The following is a 20,740-nucleotide window of genomic DNA, read 5'->3' as shown; positions in this document are numbered from 1 at the left end:
TGTTTTTGTAAGCCAAAACGATTGTCATGGGAGCTGAGATATGGGATATGAGAAGGGACACAGAGCAGAGCTAGTGGGCGTTTAGATTTTTACCCATCCATTGAGACCCATAACCATGCCAGCATCATGTGTATTCCCACCCAATAGCTGCCCTTCCCCAACCAAGGCACATCCCTTGGGATCTCGTGTGCTAGCTCCATGCTATCTGAGCACCCTTCTGATAGATATTGACTTAATTGCAGCTATTAACAAGGTCCTGGTGCAAGGGAAATGTCTTAAGTGAGTCTTAAGCCACTTAATTTATAAGCAATGTGGGTGTGTCCTTGCATCTGTTCATGAACTGAATTCCTGTTAAAAACATGCAGTGGCAAAACCATCAGTTTTAGCTCTTGTACAGGTATTAGATAAGCATTTGCCAGGCACTGCCATAGTATGCCCGGGTACTATCGCCATTTGCCAGCTGTTGTCATCTCATGGCCAGGTAGTACCATTTTGGCAATTCCTCGAAAATGTCAGTCAACTGCCTAAACAAAAGCCAAAACAAAAGCCAAACATGTTTGTTATTGTTTGTTATTGTTTGGCGTTACAGGGAAAGAACATGCAGAATTCTGTCATTAAATCACATGAGTACTTTCCATGTGTGTGCAGTCCTCTAGTTCATACTAAGGAAGTATGTTGCGCCACACCCTGTCCTCCAGCTCCTATTTAGGAACCCTGACACTGCACCACACAAGTAGCTACCGTTTATACACAGCTCTCTTTTGCCCCAATTTAGGAACTCTGCTTTTAAAACCAAATCGGGAGCGCATTACTTTAACTGCCCCTTCAAGACAGGGCAGGAAGCATAGCTGGGGAGTGGGGGGGCCGGGAGGGGCAATGCGTTTGTCTTGGAAGCAAACCAGTGCAGCCCAACACAGGTTCGAATCCCGACCCCATGCTTAGAAACCTCTCGCTGGCATCAGGCGCGTTATAAATGAACAATATAAATAAAGAAATAACTCCTTTCTGTAACTCCTATCGAGGAATTGTGCTTCCGAGCCACCGTAGTGGTTGCATCATGAAGTGCAGATCATGATATAGCTCAATGGGGTAAGCAGCCTCTCTTCCAACCTGTAGTCACAGGTTCCTATCCCAAAAGGGTCCACTTAGCCTTCCAGCATACTGAGGAGTATGCATGAGTACCACTTGAGAAGGGCAATGCTATTACCTGCTGTGTAGCACTTGAATACTGGAGGAAAGTGATCTAAGGTGCTAGATACAAAAGAAATTATGATTATAGTGCTTTGTCGCATTAAAGGACATCTTTGATAGCGAGCAATGGCAGTAGCGTACCCTGTGTGTGCCCACTAGATTATAACCCATCACCCTACATTAAGGAAGACAAGTTGCATCCAGTTGTGTGCAGCCTTCTGGCACAGGAGTGGGCATTCTGCTGCTGGGAATGATCAGAAGCTGTCCAATAGCTCTGTTAACATTAGTTGATCAGCCCAGCTAAGGCGCATGTCCCACTGTCCCATGACTCTTACCCTGCCAAGCCATCCACCGGAAAAGTGGCACAGAATGTCAAGAATTGCCCCCTTGCTGTGTTCCTTGGTTCAGCGGCTAACGCCAGCTTTGCCATGTGCAAAGGTTCCATCCCAAGGTGTGCCTTAGGACCGAAAAGCCTTATATTAAAGTGTTGGCTGCATTACTGGTGACTGCTTTGCTCAAGGCCCCTGCAGCCCACTGTGCCAGTTAGGGAAAGGGCATCCTACTTTCACGCTGCTGGGTTCAGCCCATATCATTTTTACAGCTACATTTTTAGACACACATTTTGTCAAAAAATACTTATTTTAATATGGAGAAAGTTAAGTAAAACGCATGTCTGCAGATTGAATCTTTGCTGTTGAATTTTACCAGTTATTTCTTCCTGTCATAGATAAGGTAATTTAAAGAGTACACAACAATAACAGCAAACAGTTTCTTCTTCATAATTCGTTGGCCAAGGCTGCAAACAGGCATTCACAACACATAAGCCCCTTTTTCCATTGCCAAGCAGCTGAATTTCATTGACATTGAAAATAATATTTTCACGCAGGTCATCAGATCAGAAACTGAATGTTGAAAAAGGTTGTTTACATTGTTCAGGAGGTGTGTGATTGCAAGGATATAACAGATCTAGGCTGCAGAGCCCCAGGTTCCTTTTCCCTAGGCTCAGAAAGTTATGTTTGCCATCGGGCCTGAGATTTGAGCGCCCTTGTTGAAACATACATCTCAGCCCACTCAATCGGGAGCCTTCTTCCATCCTGGCATTGGGTTTAATAAAGTATTTTATTTTGAACTTGAAGTCTGTTGTCTGTGTCTTGCTTCATGATGCCTTCTTAGCACTTAATGGCTGGCATTGACTGCCCCCTCAGGCACTAATGCTTAAAGTAGAGAAGGAGATGATAAAACTCAGGATGCTAAATAACGACCCCAAATTGGCAAGGGACTTCATCTTTATTAGGAGTTTTAAGATTATGGCCATCACCTGGATAATCTTATAAACAAAAGTAAGACGTGTGGTAGGCTTAGAACTTAAAGCACACATGTTCTCATTGGCCAGTGGAAATACAAATGGGATCCAGCATCAACCATTAGCACTGCAGCCCGAGTAGCACGTTCTCCTCCCGATTTATAAATAAAACAAAAATGGAGTCTCAGCAGAACACCCTTGACTGCACAAAAGGCCGGTCTTATCTGCATGTAGGAAGTGGTGGAAAAAAATAGCATAGTTGACAAGGACTGGTGACCCCTGGGTGAAAGGAAGGAGCGGGAGTGAGGTCCGGAATCTACCTGGAAGTAGAGGATAAGTCACAAACCACTGAGTTCCGTGAAACCCTGCTTGACATACACAGCGCGGTTCTGAAACGTCCAGCTCAATACGTAAAAAAGGGTTTCCTGAAAGTTCACATATTCCGTCTTCGGTACACACAATCAGGTACCTAAAAGCATTTGAAATGCAGGGCTGTAGGAATCAGCAAAGATCCTGATCTGCTCCACTGTGGCCAACATTACGTTCTATGCAGCTATGGTAGGACACGGGGACATGCTTGACTGTTTGTCGAAAGGTCCTCGATAATGCCCTGGAATTCGATTTGAAGATAAGTCCTATTTCGAAAGAAATGTTATTCACCATCACTTCACCCAAAATTCTGGTACAGGAATTGCTCAATAGGTATATCAGGCAAACCCACCAGTAGACACTGTTTGCATTCTATATTTTTGTTATAAAATAATATCTGTATCTGTTGAGCAGAATTCTGATCTATCTCTGTTCTGGTTGCAGACTCATGTACTGGACGGACTGGGGAAGGCAGCCAAAGATTGAGTGTGCCTGGATGGATGGACAACGAAGGCAGGTTCTGATCTCAGATGACCTGGGTTGGCCGACTGGCCTTACCATTGACTATCTGAACAATGACAGGATCTATTGGAGCGACTCTAAAGAAAACATTGTGGAAACCATCAAGTATGATGGGTCAGAAAGGAGGACTGTTTTAATTGGAGGTAAAGAATGGATGGATGGATACATGTAGTTACAACCAGCATCTAACCTATATATTGTTTTGCAGAAATGATGTTGCAGCTTGCTTTTAGCCGGAGACATCCATTAAACCATCATGGCATTCCTCTATCTAGTGCAGCAATAAACAAGTAGTTGCTCAGACAACACACGTCTGCATGCTTAAAGAAAGAAATGTGAATGACTAACCGTATAGGATTATCATGCAAATAATGATTCTCAGCAACAAAGCCAAGTGATGTGAACATATTGTCTAGTTACTAATCAAAATGAACTTATTTTAGTTTATAACTTCATTCCTAATTTTCCCAATATTTACAAAAGCATGAAGACTCTGTACTATGTACGTCAGTACTGTGCTCCAGGATCACACTATTAGGGAATACAGAATCTCCGTCTTGCAAAGAATATTGTGAGTTTGTCAAGATTCCTTTCACCATCTAGCAGAGTATTCACGCATGCTCTGCAAGGGTCAACTATTTCCTTGCTCTTATGTTTGATGTCCGTTAAGCCAGTCGTGGCTCTAGTCTCATTGTGGCATGTGTGTTGCTGCTCTTGCTGTGACACAGTAAACCTACATGTCACTAGCTCTTGGGAAACGTTCCCTGGCATTCGAGTAGCACAGATGGCTTTGAGCTGAGTTGCAGACAGTGTTTCTGGTCGTAGATCAACTTCCACTCAAGAATCAGCTACAAATATGCCCCATCTAATTTTGTGTAACCTAGAGCAGTATCTTTTAGTCTGAGGTCCATGAGTATTTTTAGCAGGATTTCGTGGCTGATGGTATTAAAGGTTGGGGAAATGTCTAGTAGGATGAGTGCACTTGGTATGTTTGCATTGGAGTTCTTAACTGTATGCCATATGGATTAGAGGGTGGATTCTGTTCCTCTCTTAGGTCTGAATTTATGTTGTGATTTAGGTATGATTTTCTGGTTTTGGCATGGTCTGAGGCTTGTTGGTAGATACATTTTTAGGGATTTGGGCCATGAAGGGTGTTTTGGAGGTGGGTCGGAACTTGTCAGGTCATCGGGTTCGGTGTAGTTTTCTTAAGTAGAGGGTTCACATAAGCTGGTTTGAAGGCTCATTGGATGACACCTTGTTCTAGTCTGAGTTCAAGAGATGTTAGAAAAAGATAGCAAGTTTTGGGTTGTTAGGTTACGACTTTGTAGATGTTTGGGAGTATGGTCTTCAGGTGAACCTTGCTGGTGTTGACTGTGGTTATTAATTCTTGCATCAAGAAGCAGCAGAACAGTCACAGGGCCGGTATTGAGATTTTGCTGTGTGCTAGTTGCTTGGTGCATGCTGTAATTCAGCTGTTAAACCCACGTGTTCTCGGATCTGTTGAATTTGAGATTAGTCACTGAGTTATTGGGGTGGGTTTATGTGTTGTGTTGCAGGCTGGACGGTTTTTGAATGTTTTAATAATATTTGAACAATGACTTCTGGGCATGTTGAATAGACCCTGTGGTGTGCATAGTGGGCTTTGCTTTTTAGGCCTTTGTCATTTCTGATCTGGAGCTGTCTGTAGTACTCCATTTTATCCATTAGCAGATAGCTGTTCCTCTATTTGCTGTAGCCTCCTTTCCTCCTTGTTTTGGGAGTTTTTGAAGGGCTTCTTTGGGGCCAGTACATATAGAGTTTGAAATCCATTTGTGAAGGTATTGGAGTTGTTCATCTGGTGTTCCTATCTGGTTTGTGGAGGAGGGATGGGTTTTGAAATGTTCTAGTTTTGTGAGGATCACATGTAGCTTGATATCCTTCCATGAACTGCTCGATTTTGAAAGAGCCGTGATGATTTTGTGCAATGCAGTACAGTGTAATACAAGTGATTTCCTGGCTCAGTTTGTATGCAAGGTAAGTATGTTAGAATTGACTGTGCCTTTGTGTTTGAATGTGGTTCCACCTCCTTTCTTGCTGATGCATTTGGTTCAAGATAGTGAAAGCCTGCTGGGTCATGACGATCATTATGGATCAGTAATCTGTGTGTTTGTGGTAGTGTCAATCTCCTATCTTCCGGGTTATTGCCACCTCCATTCCTTTTCCTCCTGGCCATTACCTTTTGAACAATAGAACAATATACTTGGATTCAAGGGAATACAATATGTGGTCATTTGGATGTATTTACACAGTGGTACCTCATGTCCGTGAATTTCCATCCCTGGGTCTCAGCTTGGAAACCTGTCATTTAACAAGGGTATCAGGTCAAAAGACCGTTTTAAAAAAATCGATTCGAAAAAAGATTGATTTAGATAGACCGCTCCGTGACCGCACAGAGCGATCTTTCTAAATCGATCTGTCACGTCCCTGCCGCACACGAGTGAGCGCAGGGGCTGACAGGCTCTGTGAACCCAGCGGGGTCGTCGCAGGAGTGATAGGTGAGTTTTTGTCTGTATGTGTGTGTGTGCGTATGTGTGGGGAGGATGCTTGTGTTGAGGCTGGAAGGTGTTGGTGGGTGGCAAAATGTAGGATCGGGGGTTGAACCCCCTGATTAACGAGAGAATCAGCGGGAGAGGGCGGTGAAGGAGGGGGGCAATCAGTCTTTTTTGTGTTCGAGCTTTAAAATGCAGAAATATGACATAGAACCTTAAGAAGATGAGTATGTGCAGCGAAATGAAGCTCATTCATAGAAAATTACAAGCAGGGTATAGGCTTCACCTTAAGAAACTACATTTAAAATTATGATTCTGTTTTAAAAGGACCCAGTTCAGCAAAATAGGTAAGATTATGAATCTTGGGAAATGTACTTTCATGAACAAACAAAGGGATATATATTGTATTGCATGCAGGGAAAACACATTGATATTTGATAATGTTTCGACATTGAAAGTACTTGCACTTGATAAAGCGCTCACATATTCACGACATCATATTTATTTTAATTGCTTTGGGACAGCCCCATATTGGCCAACTCTTGTATATGCTTTTGCAAAGGTTTTGAATACTAAACGTTAACATAGTGTATGCTACAGCTGAGCTTGCAGACCTGGGTATAGTGCCACTTTGGGTTGAACAGAGCATATTCAACATCAAGATTCGATCAATTTACATAGCGCTGTATTTGTAGATTCTTTCTGCCACTTCCATGGATCTTTGGTGTCTGACAGCTTCTCTTCCTTTTAAGACCTGGGAAATCCCTACAGCCTGGATGTCTTTGAAAACCATCTGTATTGGACAACGAAGGAGAAGGGGGAAGTGTGGAAAGACGAGAAATTTGGGAATGGCAGAAAAACGAAAGTGCTTACCGTGAACCCATGGCTTACGCAAGTGCGCATCTACCACGAGCACAGATACAATCGATCAGGCAAGTCACTTTGTTTCACAGCATGATACATTGTTCAGAAAGCAGAACTTTCGAATGTGCTCCTCTGGTCTGAGCTATAGTACTGAAGCTGTACAGAAATGCACTGAAATTAAAGATCCCATAGAAACCAAACAGCAAGCCTGGCTTAACAGGCAAGACCAAAATAAGTAGCAACAACGATCAGGGTGAGCTTAGCATGATGGGTGGGAGTGACATGGAAGGGACTGTGTATTTCTGAAGAATGACTTTAGTGTGAATGTGTGTTCCTGCCAACTCCATTCGAATCAGTGTTTGTCACCCAGGGAGCAAAGTCAGTAACACGCCCAGTAAAAGTCAAGGCAGGAAGATCCTTTACTACTCCATTCTGACTTTGCTATCAAGAGTTCACTGCAAAGCTGATTGTATCAGATTGCTTTAACAACCATCGAGAACACACAAGTGCAGCAGAACACATGTCACCAAATCTGGCAACCTCTTAAGTTTACAAAATTCATGAGAAACTTTAATAATATTTTTCACTGGTAATTTCTACTTCTCAGAGCAGGAATAAAATGGTAAAAGTTAGGTGTAAGGGGTATTAAGTGTAAGCCAGTAGTGTTTATACTTTATTGTACGCACCAGGAGATTTCATATAGGCAGTGGGAAACAGAAGGGTATATGCGTTTCTGCCTCCCGTTCCCTCACCACCTGCAAAACCACCTGCTTTTTTGCACCAGTCTGAGATTTTCAGGCTGGTCTAAAACAAATGAATTCCTGTGGAATCCACATAAATGCCGTCTGCCAAGTGTAAATGGCAGATGGGATTTTCACTTTTTGCAAAACGAAGTGTAAAAGCAAGGTGTAAGGCAATTGTGCCTGTTTTTACGCTTTTGTTTAGCACACCGTTTTGTGAAAGATGAAAATTGCGTGAAGGGGGCCCAACAGCACTTACTTGCTACTGCTGACCGCCCCTCACCTCCCCACGGGCAATTAGCCCTTCTAATAAAATGCACCGCCTTGCAGGTGCTATCCAATGTGAGATGTTCTTTTCCACACTTGCGATAGGCATTCCATCTCATATTTGTGAAGCCACACATGCCATTAATTAGGTGTGTTGTAGTCTCATCAGTGTGGCATGGAGACTCTCTGTGTGTTCAGGAAGCTCAACCTTCAGTGATATTCAAATACAATCCTATCATAAACAGTGATTCCCATTTTATTCTGATATTGGCTCTGGATTTACTAGTTATTATTCCCAAGTTTCACCTAAAAGAACACCCTTCAACTTAGTCCCCAGTAGAACCAATGAGTAAACCTGAAGCAAGGCAGACAGCCGCTTATTAGGGGCTTGGTAAGTTTAGCATTCGGATTTCGAGGATTTGAACGAAAAATACATTTTAAGGGAAGATTAGAATTCTCTTAATAAGAACAGATATTGATCCTGCCTCATATTTGTGGGTGAAACATCGAGTAGGGAAGACCGGCCGATGCCCTGCATGCCATTAGGATGATGGATCCTTAAGTACGCGTGATGCTTACTTAATTTTAGGCACTGCCTAAAAACATGCATGAAGTCTGCCTACCTATAGTTTTTATTTCCTTAGGTGATCTGTTCCATTTCATTTGGTCAAGTTCCCAAACAACTTTAAGGACATCAAAGATCAAGTAAAATCATTAGGAAAGAGATTTCACTGTCTCTATGCAGCTCTAAAATGATGGATTTCCCACAGAGTTGGGGCTTGGAGAAAAGGCGTCAGATGCACATTTTCACTGGGAACCCTGCACATCTTAGATACTATTTCCAAGGTAGAATCCATGCCACAGTGGGTAAAGATGAGCAAATACCGACTTAATGGAAATGTCCAGCCTCAAAGCTGCAGACCACGAGTTATTCAGGAGGTGTAGAAAGTTTGCCATGTTTAATAAATCTTCTGCATAACTCTGCAGCTTTGAAAAGAGTTGGTATTGGTTGGTGAACAGTTATAAATGAATGTTAAAAGTGGCTACCAGATAATCCCAATATTCTAAAAGTTCTAAATACTTTGGGAAACCTTGAAAATAAGTATTTTTTTTTAACGATGAGCAAACATTTCACATTTATGAATTTGTATCATGTAAAAATGTTAACTAATTTGGAAACAATTGGTATGCAGAGGGTTTACAACATTTAAACAAGGAAGATTCTAAGTCATAAAAGGAATTTTTAACATTGTTGTCCTTTCACTGTAAGACAGTGAATTTCTCCGACCTTTACCGTCCTGTGAGGGACTAAGAAAAACAACACTACATGTTAAAACATGGACAACAAAATCCACTATAAGGTGCAGTAGATAGGAGACAGTGTAGGGAAGCAATTGTACATAGGTTTTCACTGACCTGTGCTTGTATCATTTTCTTTTCAGTTGCCAGCCCGTGTAAGGATGTGTGCTCCCATCTGTGCTTGCTGAGACCTAACGGATACACATGTGCATGTCCGCAAGGCACGCGCTATTTTGAAGGCAGCACCACGCTGTGTGATGCAGGTACTGTCTTTTGTGAAAGTAGAAATCCTAATGTGGAGAATTATAAATTATACTTTACATGTGTAACCCTGAGCCATTGAAAACTTGCAACTGTTGTGCAGTGTGCATTCTTTTGCATGTGATTAATACTACACTTTCATTGTTTTAACACTAGAGATTAACTACCATCAATTTCACAAAAATGCATAAAATGTTCCCTTTTCCTTATTGTTTCCCCTCCTTCTACTCCCTCCCTTTTCATTGCTCGGTTGCAGTTTAATTTCTCCAGCTTTTATATTTTATTTTCTTATTATTCTATGACACCCCTCTGCCTTTTTTATTTTCTTGCCTTCGTTGTTTCATATGATTGCCTAGGTATTTTATTTCCGTATTAGGTTTTTGGTGTGTTTTTAGCTTCCCTCTTTTTGTTGCACATATTGGGCCTTATTACACGGAATGCGGTAAGGGTTTACCGGTACCGGTAAGGGCACCGGTACCGGTAAACCCTTAATGCCTTACTACGAGGTCCCTTTGCGGGACCCGACCTCAACGGCTGGTTTTACCAGCCGTTAAGGAACAGGCCCGCAAAGGGACATTGGTGCTAATTACGGTACCGCAATTTGCGGTACCGTAATTAGCTCCTTCCCCATTCCCATTGAGCCCTATGGGGGCAAAAATGGGAATGGGGAAGTGCCTTGGTGAATGGGGAATTACCGCCCCCACTCACCTTGGAGTAGGGCAGTAATTCCGCCATCCACCAAGGCGGACACGGTAAAATACCGGCGGCAACCATGGCGTTAATAGCGACATGGTTACTGCATACCGTGTAATGAGGCCCATTGTCTATCCTTAATTGGATGACCGGCTTTTCCAAGCTCACTCACCCAAGCTAGAGTCGGAGCATCTACTCCGCACATGCACTCTCTTGCACAGTTTGAGTTTATCCCTGAACTTCCAAAAGTCCCAGTCTCTCTGATTTATCGGAGCAGTCATGGACAGTCGTATGGGCAAGGCTTTCCCGCACGAGGATCAAGTGGCAAACATCTTCCGGATGGTCAATGTCCTTCAATCACAGACACAAGTCTGGGCCTCGGCCTTCCTCTGCCTTCTGGACCTCATAGCATCCTGCATCCTAGTAGGGCCGGAGATAAGGCTACACATGGGATTGCTTCAGTGGCTTCTCTGTTGTTAATGGTCGCAATTCCAGGGCCACATGTCAGACCTTCTGGAGGTCTTGAGTCGGGCAGCTCAGGACCTAGCGTGGTGGGCTGGGCGAGACAACTTGCTGAGAGGTGGTTTGTTTGGCAGCCTTGGCTCCAGGTGACGGTGGGCATGCATGCATCTCTTACTGGTTGGGGTGCTCATCTGTCATCTTACGGTGAGCGGACTGTGGTCTCCTGTGGAGTCTCAGGAGCATATCAACTGGCTGGAGCTAAGGGTATTCAGGCTGGCACTGGTCTCTTTCCACCCCTCTGTAAAATGCAACACTGTGTTAATCCTGACTGACAACACAGTGGGTCGTGCCCTATCTCAACAAACGCCGTGGAGTGGGGTCCTTGCATCTGTGCAGAGAAGCAATGAGACTGTGGTTCTGGGCTCTGGAGAACAGCGTCTCCCTGACGGCAGCTCATCTGGCTGGAGGGGTGAACGTCACAGCGGATGCCTTGAGCAGACAAACTTCGGCCTCCCACCAGTGGGAGCTCTGTCAGGAAGTTATGGAGATCTCTCTGTGGGGGCCTCCTCAAGTAGACCTCTTTGCTTCCAGTATCAAAAGGAAGTGCAAATTGTTCTGCTCCAGGGAATTTCATCGCCAAGGAGCTTTGAGGACGCTTTGATGGTCAAGTGGACTTTCTGCCTTCTTTACGCATTCCCGCCGATCCCGGTCATCCCACTGGTCCTCAGGAGACTATGTCTGTTCGCTACCACGCTGATCCTGATCACTCTGGACTGGGCCCGGAGAAAGGGGTATTCAGAGTTGCTGGACATGTCCATCTGCCCTCCATGGCACCTTCCGAGAAGAGTGGACTTCCTCTCCCAGGTCGAAGGGCGGGTTCTCCTTCCGAACTTCAGCAGCCTGAACTTTCATGCTTGGCTACTGAGAGGATGAGATACAAGGAGTGGGATGATGTCCTCGATGTGCTCCTCACAGCTCAGAGACCCAGATACAAGGAGTGGGATGATGTCATCGATGTGCTCCTCACAGCTCAGAGACCCACTACGAAGTCCATTTATACTGGCAGGTGGCGTACATTTTCTTTTTGGTGTTGGGTGAGCAGGCCTACAGATTGGCACTCTAAGGGGTTACCTTGGTGCTATTTCTGTGTTTAAAAGATCCCCGGAACAGGTCTTGTTTTTTTGCAATCACCACTGTTAAAGGAATGGTGCGGTCAGAAATATTATTGTCCCTATGGTTCGGCCTTGTGTTTTTAAACATACGTTGATCGATCGTACAAACATTTCCTATGCACCTTACCAAAGTTTTCGTCTTTAGAACACAAGCGAAATCAGGCAGCAGAATGCGGCCTTCTTGTGATAATCTTATCACTTGCCGCATCGCCCTGGGTGACCTGCCTTTGCGGCACTAAATCATATCCCCCCGTCCCTGAGCCTGACATCACCAAATCATTGATATTTGTATTTGTATTTGTTTTATTTGTATAGCGCACCAGGCCCGAAGGCAACCGGGTGCATATCTTAGAGCAGCAGGTACATACATGGCATGGATTACATATACAATCAATCAGTTACAGTAAGGAACAGTAAAGTACATAGCAGTGCAGATAGTGAGAGTGATGGCTGTCAGAATAGAGAGAGGCGAGGAGAATCAGATGGCCTGTGAGGGCGATGGGTCAGAAATGGTGGCAAGCCAGAGATTGGCTTTGTGTTTGAATAGGGTGGGAGAGTTTGACAGCTAGGACAGGGAAGCTAGTACCTCCGGCTGTCTGTTGTTTGTATCTGGGAATCGTGAGGCAGTGAGCTTGGTAGGATCTGAGTGACCGCAAGAGTATGTAATCCGAGAACCGAGAGGGTAAGTAAGTAGGAGCCTGGTTGTTTGCACATTTGTGTGTGAGGGTCAGTGATTTCAGTGATATCCTTTGGGCAACTGAGAGCCAGTGAAGACTCTTCCTGGTTTCAGAGATGTGTGCAGATCTTGGAATGTTGAGTGCCGCTCTGATAGCATTATTTTGGGTAATTTGAAGTTTGTTAAGGTTGCGTTGGTTGGCGCCTTGATAGAGTGCATTGCAGTAATTAAGTTTGGCCATAACCAGTGTCCTAGTTAGAATAATGCAATTCTGTGTGAAGAGAAACGGGAGGCAGGCTGTGTTAATCTTACATGTGTAAGCAGAGGCAGCGACGACCGCATTAGTTTGTCTGTTGAGAGAGAGGGTAGCATCGAGATAGATTCCCAGGGTTTTAGTGTCTTTGGAGACTTTGATGGAGTTGCCATCGATATTGAAAGTGTTAAACGAGGGGTCAAGCTTGTTAAGTCTTTGTTGGGTACCCAGAATGAGGAGCTCTGTCTTGTCATCGTTAAGACAGAGCTCGTGTTGGGCCATCCAGGCTTGGATAACTTGGTATATGTCATTCAGAGCTTTGGAGTCAGCAATGTAATCACCCGAAATGGGGATGAGTATCTGGGTGTCATCTGCGTAGTTGGTGTACGAGACACACAGATAGTCAAGCACATCAAACAGGGGTTTGGTAAATACATTGTAGAGTGTAGAGGATACGCAAGACCCTTGTGGCACTCCGCAGGGGACCGGCGTAGGATCTGCAGATGAGGTAGGTGAAAATACTCTCATATGTCTATTGGCCGTGAAGGAGCTAATCCAGGTGGTGTCTTTTTCAGAGAAGTGGGCAGCTAATTTCAAATGATGGCAGAGGATTTGGTGATTGACCAAATCGAAAGCTGCTGAGAGGTTGAGGAGTAGAAGGATGGCCAATTTGCCATTGTCTTTCAAGTCCTCAATTTGCGTTTTGAGGTCTAATAGGGCTGTTTCTGTCCCATGCCTGGGTCTAAAGACAGATTTTCTGATGCCAAGTAGATTATTAGTTTCCAAGTATTTCTGGATCGGTAAGTAGGCTGCTCTGTCTAGTATTTTTAATAGGAACTGGACCATAGTGATGGGTCTGTAGTTGGATGGTATCGAAGGGTTCAGAGTGGGTTTTGTCAGCAGGGGGATGACCCATGAGTCCTTCAGATTGTTGGGGACTATTCCAGAAAGAAATGACGAATTGATGAAGGAAGTGATGAAGGGGGCAAGGTCGTGAGCAGATTCCTTGATGATGGGGGAAGGGCAAGAGTCGCCTTGGCAGTTGGAGGGTTTTAGATTACTGATGTTTTTTTCAACCTCTGGGATGGTGAGAGGAATAAAGCTGAATGGGGTGTGGATGAAGGAGGGGGTAGCTGTCTTAAGTGCCGGGAGTTTCGTTTGGGAGGAGGTGAGAAGGCAGTCCTGTTTGGCATTGATTTTGGCTTGTAAGGTGGTTATTTTAGTGAGGAGAGCATTTTGGATATTATTGCACCATGTACTATCTTGCTGCATGTGTCTAAGATGGGAGAAGGGGATTCTTGTTCTTTGAGAATTTTGAATAAATCTCTCGTGTTAGATTCTGCTTGCGGGATACGCTGTTTGTCTCTTGTTTTTGCTTGTAAGATCGCTTCCTTGTAGTTAAGGGATGCGATGAAAAAGGTTGTCTTTGTTAATCACACATGGAAGACTTTTCCAAAGTGCTTCGGTCTTACGTTTTTCAATGCGTAGTGCTCAAAGTTACGGCGAGAACCATGAATTCAAGTGAGCTAGTTGTTTAGCTTTCCGTAGTTTCAGGGGTGCTATGGTGTTGATGGCTTTGAGCAGTGTTTGATTGAAGGTGTCTACTAGGGCTGTGGCGTTATTGTGCTGTGAAGCACAAATGTTAAGAATGGGTAAAATGAGGGGGAGTAGCTTGTCCCTAGTGATGTCCTTTTTGTTCCTGGTAAGAATAGGAGTAGCTATGTTAGGTTTGGGGCAGGTGTTGTTGGCTGGTATATGAAAGTTGATGATGTGGTGATCGGACCAGGCGCAGGCGGAATTGGAACTTATTGAAGTGTCGCAGTTTAAATCTGCAATCCAATCAAGCGTTCTGCCCTTGTTGTGGGTGGGTTCGAGAATGCGTTGCTGAAAGCGCAGGTTGGAGGTGATACTGGCGACCTCAGTGGCCATGGGATCCTTGGAGTCTGATAAGCCAAGGTTGATGTCACCCAGTAGCAGGACTTGGGAGTTGGGCTTGGTGTTGTCAGTAAGGATGGTTGTGATATCCTCTGCGAAGGTGGCGAGTGGTCCTGCTGGGCTGTGATGTGGTCTGTGATAAGATGTAGTGAAGCAGTCTTGGTCGGTGATAGGGAGAGCTTAACTGATATGGATTCGGCAGAACTAAGTTGAGTGTTATGAATGAGTCTCATATTGATGTTATCCCTATGAATAAATGCGACGCCGCCGCCTTTGGATAGGTTGGATTGGCGGTCATTTCTAAGGATGGAGTAACCATCTGGAATGGCGAGGGCTAGGAGCGGGCCTAGGCAGCATGTAACCAGGTTTCCGTGATGGCAATGAAGTCTAGGTTTTGGGTGGTGATGAGGTGTGCGATGTCAAGGGTTTGGGCCGTGAGGGACCTAGCATTGATAAGGGCTCCCTTTACTTCTTTGTTGGGGGGGGCCACAGGGTCGACGGGTGGGGTCTGCATGGTCGGATGTGGACGTGAGGTGTGGTGATGGTGTGTGATACGCTGGGCACAGGGTAAGTGGGGCATTCTGGATCTGAGTCTGGCATTCCTGAGTTGTAGCGAGCATGGTTGATTAGGTGTGGGTTTCTTGGCGAAGTGTTGAAGCCACAAGGCAGGTGCATTAAGATACGGGTTGGTGGCATGGTCAGTAGTGGAGTTCTCCGCCTCTCTCCGTGACGTTACTGGGCAGCGTAGCCAAACGCGCCCAGTCGTCACCTACGCGACTTGACGCAGAACCCGGAAAACAACACACATCATCACACAGAACAGCGCGTCACAATTAGGAATATGAAACTGTACTTTAAAAGGAAAGAGCAAGACTGTACAATTGGTACAGTACATTTATTTCACATTAAATCTTTCGAGAACATTCGGCGTCTGACATATTCAATCAAAATTGAACTTTTTTTCTTAGCTCTCGATCCGCAAATCCGCATATGTTTATCGTGAGTCACGCGCTGTCCCTTTTTGGTACACAGGGTGTTCATTTTGGGTAAATTAAGCACTTTGGTCGCACGGTGAATTGCAAGGCTGGTGCATCAACTTGGCACTAGACCACCGTAAAGGTTGTTATGTTGCTCCTAATCGCTGGTACAGCGTAAGGGCATATTGGCCCTTGTCGATCGTCCCAAAAAATAGTAAAATAAATCCAGTGATTGACATGTAGCTGCAGTTGGCGGTTGAAGAATCCATCGGTTGGGGTCTGGAATAGATGACAATCGCAGAATGGCAGGATGTACTTGTTTGCAAAACATAAAAATAGAAATGTGTCTCAGTGGCCAATCTTTATTACAATTAATCATTTTATTAATTAGCGTAGAGGTGACACAATGTGAACCGAGAGAATACAACATGGAATATCAAAGTACTCAGCTATTTGCTTCCGAGGATAGTGCAATGGAGTATGTTCAGCTCTAAACGTAATGCGTAAACTGAGGCAACAATTCGAGGTACACACACAATGTAATGATTTATTAGCGTAGAACCAGGGGAAACGAGTGTTGGTCTACATGTGTGTCGATGCTGGACTGCCCATGTGCCCGGTAGAAAAACCAGCACACAAAGGTTGTACTTGCATTTCATTGCAATATGCCACACAGAACGAACGAGTACAATGTAACCCAGCAATAACGGTCAGCTATTCGTATTTCTACTAGTTCTGGTATAAAATCATCTGATGAGAAACTTACATTATATTCGGCATTTCCATTCACTTGGCGTAATGCAGACTCTGTTCGTGTCAACGATTATTCATAAAGTGAACTTACATGTAACTAGGTCCAGTTTCGGAATGGACAACCTTATCATAATCTTACGTTATTACACCCCTCCTTCAATTCAATCCCTTTCGGAATGGTCCCTGTCTCTCAAGGTCAAAAAACAATAGAACCTTATACTGTGTGTGCAATGTGTGGGCCTCCCCAGCTCCCAAGCAAAAATTCAAAGCTGGTGACCTTCACTCACAATGAACATACATTCTTAGTTTGCAACATCCCGTGTCAACGCATCGATGAGAACTTGAATTTTGAAGCACGGGCCCTGGAGGAAAAAATTGGGGGCTGTCACTGCTCGCTGTTCGTGGCACTGCTGAGGGGTAGGGGAAACTTACCAATGACAGAATGCCCCCTACTCCAAAATTATAGTCGATGAAACACAAAAACGGAGTCAAAGTGTGTTTAGTAATAGGCCCACCTCTGCTTATCTCACGGCCTCCTACCCCATGGCATGTTTTCACAGTCAGTACTTCTTGCGTGCCTAGTATCTTATGTAGCCTAGGTCTCATTCCTTTTGTGTGACGAGCAGATATTCAGCTGTTTGGGGAACTGTATGGCAAGGCAACTGTCAAAACCCACAGATTCTTACACACTGTTCTCCATCGGGCACTAACACGATAAATGAAGGTCCCACAGTAGCTGGACTAAACTGTAAAATGTGAAAGCAGTGTAAAAAAGGACTAAGAGGATAGATTTCAAAAGAAAAATAGCATACTTTATTTGGACACTTTTTATAAAAATAAATTTGGCAAAAATAAAAACAGATGGTAATTATTTGTACCGGGATTTGAACTGTTCAACAAGCTCTGCTTTGGGTGGACATGGCATGTTGGCAATGTTTTGTGGCAATGTATGTGTGCTCTGAACAGATTGGCACGCAATTCCGTGAGTATGCATCTCTATGACATTAATAATAAGATATTTCACAAAATTGAATTCCATTTCCTCATATACTGGTTTGACCACACATTTTTTGCTTCTTTTCGTAAAGGCCATAGTGTAGCGAAGCATCCCTAAGTTTCCTGCAGTCCTAGATTGTTCACGGCCTACATTCTCGTTATGCGCTAATACCGCTAGTAAAGTCCTAGATTTCATCCCTTTGATACCCAAATGCAATCTCTTTGGCCTATACTTTAGGCACATATTGTGGAACACCTCCAAATCTCCTGCGTGACAGAACTCTGTGAGTCCCTTCAGATCTCTTGATAGAGTTTTATCAAACACAATCTTCTCAAGTGCCTTGTGTGGAGGTGAAGATGGGATCAACCACTTCTTCTTCCGTGCCTGCTCTGGGGACAAAGGGCCATGTTCACATTGGTGGAAATGTTGGTTTTCTGTCCAGTGATGAACGCTGGAACAGTGGTACATTAGTGACTGCCATTTTTCCAGTAGAATTTCCACAGACCCATCACATGTTTTGGAGCTCCACCAAAATGGTTGCTGAAAGACTGCGACCATTGTGAAATACTTTCCAAACCTTTTTTTTCCCTGCAGCCGAGATTTTTTTATTGATTGATTTGTCAACATGCCAAACATCAAATTTATGTTTAATATTTGGATACTGCTCTCTCATTGTCTTAGCTATTGAAACATGTCTGTCCGTGGCTGTGAGGTCGATTTGCATTCCCCTCGATTGCAGATCTTCAAGTGATTTTATAAAACCAAGTTTCTCCATGGTCACTGAGGATTTACATTGGGGCACCTGCAGGACCACCAAACTCACAATTTTCTTACTTTCCATGTCCTGAAAATGGTATGTGCAGTACTTAGCAGAAAATCCGGGGCTGTCACACTGTCCATCGCTAGCTAGCCTGAACCGTTTGTCCGAGAATGTACTTTGAATAGCCAATTGTTCAATTTTCCAAGCTTCACTAATGGCAGGGAATAGATAATCACGTTGGTATTTGTAGTATTGCATTTTAGAAATGAAATGGAGTCCCACAAACTGAAAGAAACTGGATAACTTCCTGAAACTAAAGCCACTGAAAAGTAAAGCTGCAGCACACAGTTTGCCCAGCATCGGTTGAGCTGACCATGAAAATGTTTACGTAACTTTTCACAGGTGGCATGTATTTTGAGGTTACTGCCTTGTGTTTGACAAGTCACATTCACCAATGGCTTCCCACATACTTCTCCTCTCACTGAATGCACACATTTCAGCATCTTTATAATCTCCATCAAGCTGCTGTCGAATACTATGGGCCTCATTACACGGATGGCGGAGAACCATGGCGCTATTAGCGCCATGGTTCATGCCGGTAAAATACCGGCACCACCTTGGCGGAAAGGGGAATTACCGCCCCATTCCAAGGTTGGCGGGGCGGTAATTCCCCCTTCCACCATTGCCCTTCCCCATTCCCATTTTTGCCCCATAGGGCATAATGGGAATGGGGAAGGTGCTAATTACGGTACCGCAAATTGCAGTACCGTAATTATCTCCCTGGGTCCCTTTGCAGGTTGGTTTGTAACGCCTGCAAAAAGCAGGCGTTAAATCCCCCAACCCGCAAAGGAACCTCGTAGTAAGGCGGTAAGGATTTACCGGTAACGGTATTTTACCTCTTTTATTAGACTGTCATCCTGCATCACTGTTGTTTCGGACAGAACCGTTGTGGACATATCAGCCAAACTGGACATACTATAGTTGATATCTTTGTCTTGTTCGTCGGTCAATAGTGTTGATGCCTCTGTCATTTCAACATCTGTTACTTGACCATGGATAGGAGAAAACATCAATGTCGACTGCTTTTTGGGGTGCATTTTTTTGGTGGGTGTCGATTGTGTCAGGTGCAAGTAATGCAAAACTATCTTCTATACATTCAGTTTCATCTTCATCTGGCGGAGCAGTCGCATTGTAGCAATGGTCCAAAAATACTTTGCTGGATTCGCCGGTCACATTAAATTAATTTTCTGGCCATTGGACAAAGGCATCTCGAGTCTGAACACGCAGCGCCTCAATTAATATTTCCTCCATGGTGAAAACAGTTTGGCAAGCAGCATCTCTCATTTGTGTCGCTATCTGTGTCTGCATAGTCCGTACTCCATCGGGCAACTACAGGACAGATAGGAAAAAGGATGTTCAGTGTAAATCCAACATACAGTATCGTACAATTTACATTAAAAAAGCATATAATGAAGGCCTCAGCACAAAACAATTGCTAAAAATATAAACTGTTTATAACTAACCTTATTTTTCTTTCTTTTCTTTGAAACCTTCTTTACTCTAACATCACCATCAGCAAGCTGGTGCACCAACTGAGATTCACATGCCTCCCGTTAAATATACGGATCTTGTATACATCCCTAGAAAAGAGTATCCATTTAAAATAAGTAATTTGCATTACACATAAAATTAGACCGACTTTCTTTCATTAGAAGGTACTGTCAGTACGCATACCTCTGGCTCCGGATCAACTACAATCGATGATGTAATTGTAGAGGACTCTCCAGCAACTCCCTGGAACACAGTACTTCGATTAGTATGGATTAAAATATTGGAAACTGAACACACACTTTGGGGGGACGACAAAGGTACATATAAATAGTAAACCACAAATGAACCATTGTGTAAAAGAATTACACGATATCTAAATATGATCAGATTATCTCAGTCGATGGAACTGTCAACACCCATACATCTGCATCAACTACAAGGGGTGTTGTAATTGTAGAGGACGCTCCAGCTTCTCCCTGAAACACAGTACTTGCATTAGTATGGATTAAAATATTGGAAACTGAACACACACTTTTGAAAGACGACAAAGGTACATATCAATAGCAAACCACGAATGAAACGTGTAAACGAATGACACAATACGTAAATCTGATCAGATTATCTCATTCGATGTAACTGTCAGTACGCATACCTCTGGCTCTGGATCAACTACAAGGGATGATGTAATTGTAGTGGACGCTTCAGCATCTCCCTGAAACACAGTACTTGCATTAATAAGGATGAAAATATTGGAAATTGAACACACACTTTGGAAAGACGACAAAGGTACATATCAATTGCAAACCACGAATGAAACATTTCATAATAGAATTACACAATACGTAAATATGATTACATTATCTCAAATTCCATGCATAAAACAAGTCTGGAACAGAATAACTAAGTAAGATTACCTGATACGCACTCAAAGTGGTTGATGACTCCAGGCAAGACATGGATGTTGAATCTTGTTGCTTCATATTCGGTGGATAGTCATGGAGTTATAAAGGGAAAGTATTATTTGATTTAGAAATGCTAACATTAAAAAATGGCATGTAAGGAGACTGAATAAGAGAAAAGGATGCTTATGTAAATGCATAATATAGCATAGTTATCTGTGCCCATAAATCAATTTTCAAAGAGGGTTCTAAAAACAAGGACTGATAT

General features: G+C 43.7%; 1 protein-coding gene across 2 annotated transcripts in view; it reads left to right on the top strand.

The window, feature by feature from the left end:
- The window catches only part of LRP2 (LDL receptor related protein 2), a 516,831-nt gene that overhangs the window by 448,723 nt on the left and 47,368 nt on the right, over positions 1 to 20,740 (top strand). For both annotated transcript variants that reach the window (XM_069616158.1, XM_069616157.1), the window contains 3 exons: positions 3,308 to 3,528; positions 6,666 to 6,845; positions 9,227 to 9,346. In XM_069616158.1, the coding sequence (XP_069472259.1) occupies positions 3,308 to 3,528; positions 6,666 to 6,845; positions 9,227 to 9,346 (521 nt within the window). The remainder of the gene's footprint in view (positions 1 to 3,307; positions 3,529 to 6,665; positions 6,846 to 9,226; positions 9,347 to 20,740) is intronic.

The sequence above is a fragment of the Ambystoma mexicanum genome, chromosome 9, assembly GCF_040938575.1.
Source record: "Ambystoma mexicanum isolate Mex_15411 chromosome 9, UKY_AmexF1_1, whole genome shotgun sequence".
In the NCBI taxonomy this organism is placed as follows: Eukaryota; Metazoa; Chordata; class Amphibia; order Caudata; family Ambystomatidae; genus Ambystoma; species Ambystoma mexicanum.
This window is presented reverse-complemented; position numbering and strand designations above follow the sequence as displayed.